The following is a 2,714-nucleotide window of genomic DNA, read 5'->3' on the forward strand; positions in this document are numbered from 1 at the left end:
ATAGCAGGCAAGTATCAGCCCGGGACGTTCTTACTCACAGTGACCAGTCGGCACCGCGTAACACATAGCTCCAATAGCCCAGCGCCTCCTCCGCCAAGGCGACAACACTTTCGTTGATAGGTTCAGGCGGTTTCAATCATTTCAAAGCCTTTGCACTTATCCAGCAACAATATAGCATCGTGACTAAGGTCCTCTAGGGTACCCAAGTCCAGAAGTATGGAGAACCAATTCTCGAATAAGTCAGGGCCTCTAAGGCCAGTTTTGCTGGAGGAACCAAGACAACCTCAGGAATCGGAGAGGGCTTTGATGGAGCTGGGTACGTCAATGATTTCAGGCAAACAGGGAACATGCTAGCTAAAATCGCTCACTCATAAACTGTTCATCTTATAATGCGAATAGAAAAACCGCTGATAACAGGCATGTGGACTCTGAAGCCGTAAGGATCATTGGGAGTCATGTATGACCACAATAACTGTAAACCTGAAGAAAACATATACGCAGCTCTCGAACGACGTGATATCCATACTCGTGATTTTGTTCGGATGAAATCTTGAACTTGGCGGTAGACAGTCCGTTCGTGAAGTGCTTTTACCCTCCTTGCCGCCTCTGGAAGCAGACTGAGGCGATGCTTCAAGCTGCGCTTCTGTGGGTGGGAACGGCAAAGCTGGATCTGCTATTGGATATTGTCCTTGAGCTGGAGGAATCGATCATCCATCTTTGTCAAAAAGGTGGTTATGGCCTTCTGAAGATGCGCCAGCATTCTTGCCCACTGACCTCCTCCAATAAGCCCCGCAAACTCGGCCGCAGCATCCAGCTTCTGGTAAAAGCCGGAACGGTCTTGCATAATCCTATGGACAGCGGCGTGACGAATATCGGAGACCACACGTCTCAACTTGTCATTTTTGACTTGCACCTGGTGGAATCCCACGGAAATAACAGTCTTCCTGTGATGGCCCAGAAAAGTCAAGAATTTATGTAACTCCATAGATTCGGGCCAGGTCAGCCCAAAAACCTTGCATTCGCTGGGCAGCCAAGTCTCAACAAAGTAAAAGCCACATGTTTCCAAAAGCCTTTGAACTGTTTGGAGCACTAGGTGTTCCACTTGAAGTAGTACATAAGTAGACGAGCTTGGAGTGAACTTCTGAAACATCTCTCGATCGGAGTCAAACCCGTTACTTTCACTATGGGTTTCCATGATACTTACTGGCACACGATTTCTTCAGTAGAGGGCGCCTCAACATTGATCCAGGGGCTCCTATAATCCAAGCAGTAAGGGAAAATGAAGGCATTCTAAATACAGTCGAATACTCTAAAAGCCACCAATGCGAGGATCGCACTTCTCAGCAGCCGAGGTCGCTGAAAGGTGGCCAGCGACTTTGTGCGGGAGAATCAATTAACTCCGTGTTAAATAAATGGCCCGATACTCAGGCTGTGAATCTGAGGCGTCCACACAATACGGCACATAACGATAATCTTTTACAAGAAAATAACGCTTCAATATAAGTACAAAGATGCCGCTTTACACCTCTAATCCCTCCTTAACCGTACTCTTGCACTCTCGTATTCTCACTACGGCATCACACATAATGATCCGAGGAGCGATTATCTGGATATTTTTGACATTTCTGATGGTCATAGTATACATTTCCATTGAGTAATGAGAGTTTCAATATGACTGAACATGCTCTAGTGTTCTGGGCTCGTTATCCGGCAGGCGCGTGAACCCAAAGGCCCCGTGGAGGTGTGTCGAAAAGTCAAGCATTAACACAGACTCTGCTTTTGCTAATTTAGATTTAGGGACATCTCCCCGATGATGTCGAAAGATAGGGTGACATTAGACCGATTCCGATGAAACTCCTTTTGAGTTAAACACGGACTGACATTGGAAGGCGTAGACCATATCCCCCGCTTCACAACTCATAGGCACATCCGGGCTCGCCACATCTAGCGTTACGGATTACGGGCGAATTGAATACGGCAGGGATGGAGTAACAGAACAGTGTCAGAGGATGTGTGAGAAGACCACCCATCCGTGTCTGGTCGTGACATAATGAAAGGTAAGTTATTGGCACAATATTCGCGATCACCTTGGGAATGCACAGTACACAATGTCGTAAAGAATTGCATTGACTGCGTTTTTCCATCATTGAATACTATAAGCACAATCGTTCGGCATTTGAAATCATTGTTGAATTCTTTGGACGAATGCATTTAATGCCTTCAAAGTCCTCATGGTATCTACAGGCTGAGAAAATTCCTCCTAGCTAACCCAGGCAGGAATGTTGAACTCCATCTCTGTTTTTTATTCGGGCTGGCTAGGCTACGAGATACACTATAGCCATCGATATGTACAATCTTTACGGCTTTTTAATTCACAATTTTTTAATGGGAATTGTTTTAGAGAGCTGGATTTACCTTGGCAAGATAGAATACCATGAATAGCAGGGCGAGGACGGTCGTGCTGTGGCAGAAAAAGTAAACCAATGTGAAGCACTTTTTGCAAAAGCCTTTCAACTGTCTCTTACCAAATCTTTCTTGGTAGAGACTGGCAGGCCCGGTTATGAATGATACGTATAGATCCGACAATTTGGCCCCTCCATTATCAGCCAATTTTTAATCGAATACAGGAGCCAGAAGTCGTTGTGGCATCGCAGCAGATTATTGCGGCGCTTACGAAGCTGCTCTTGCTTCGCACGACTATTGTTGGATGCCAT

The 2,714-nt window shown here is 45.9% G+C and overlaps 1 protein-coding gene across 1 annotated transcript; it reads right to left on the reverse strand.

Annotated features, from left to right (window-relative positions):
- Positions 1-673: 673 nt before the first annotated feature.
- On the reverse strand, positions 674-2,714 carry N7539_008521 (uncharacterized protein; the record flags this gene model as incomplete). Its single annotated transcript, XM_056938116.1, has 2 exons — positions 674-944; positions 2,626-2,714. The coding sequence occupies 2 exons, from the start codon at positions 2,712-2,714 to the stop codon at positions 674-676; spliced, it is 360 nt and encodes a 119-aa protein (XP_056786498.1).

This window comes from Penicillium diatomitis (assembly GCF_028827545.1).
Source record: "Penicillium diatomitis strain IBT 30728 chromosome Unknown utg000013l_segment0_segment0, whole genome shotgun sequence".
NCBI classification, from domain to species: domain Eukaryota; kingdom Fungi; phylum Ascomycota; class Eurotiomycetes; order Eurotiales; family Aspergillaceae; genus Penicillium; species Penicillium diatomitis.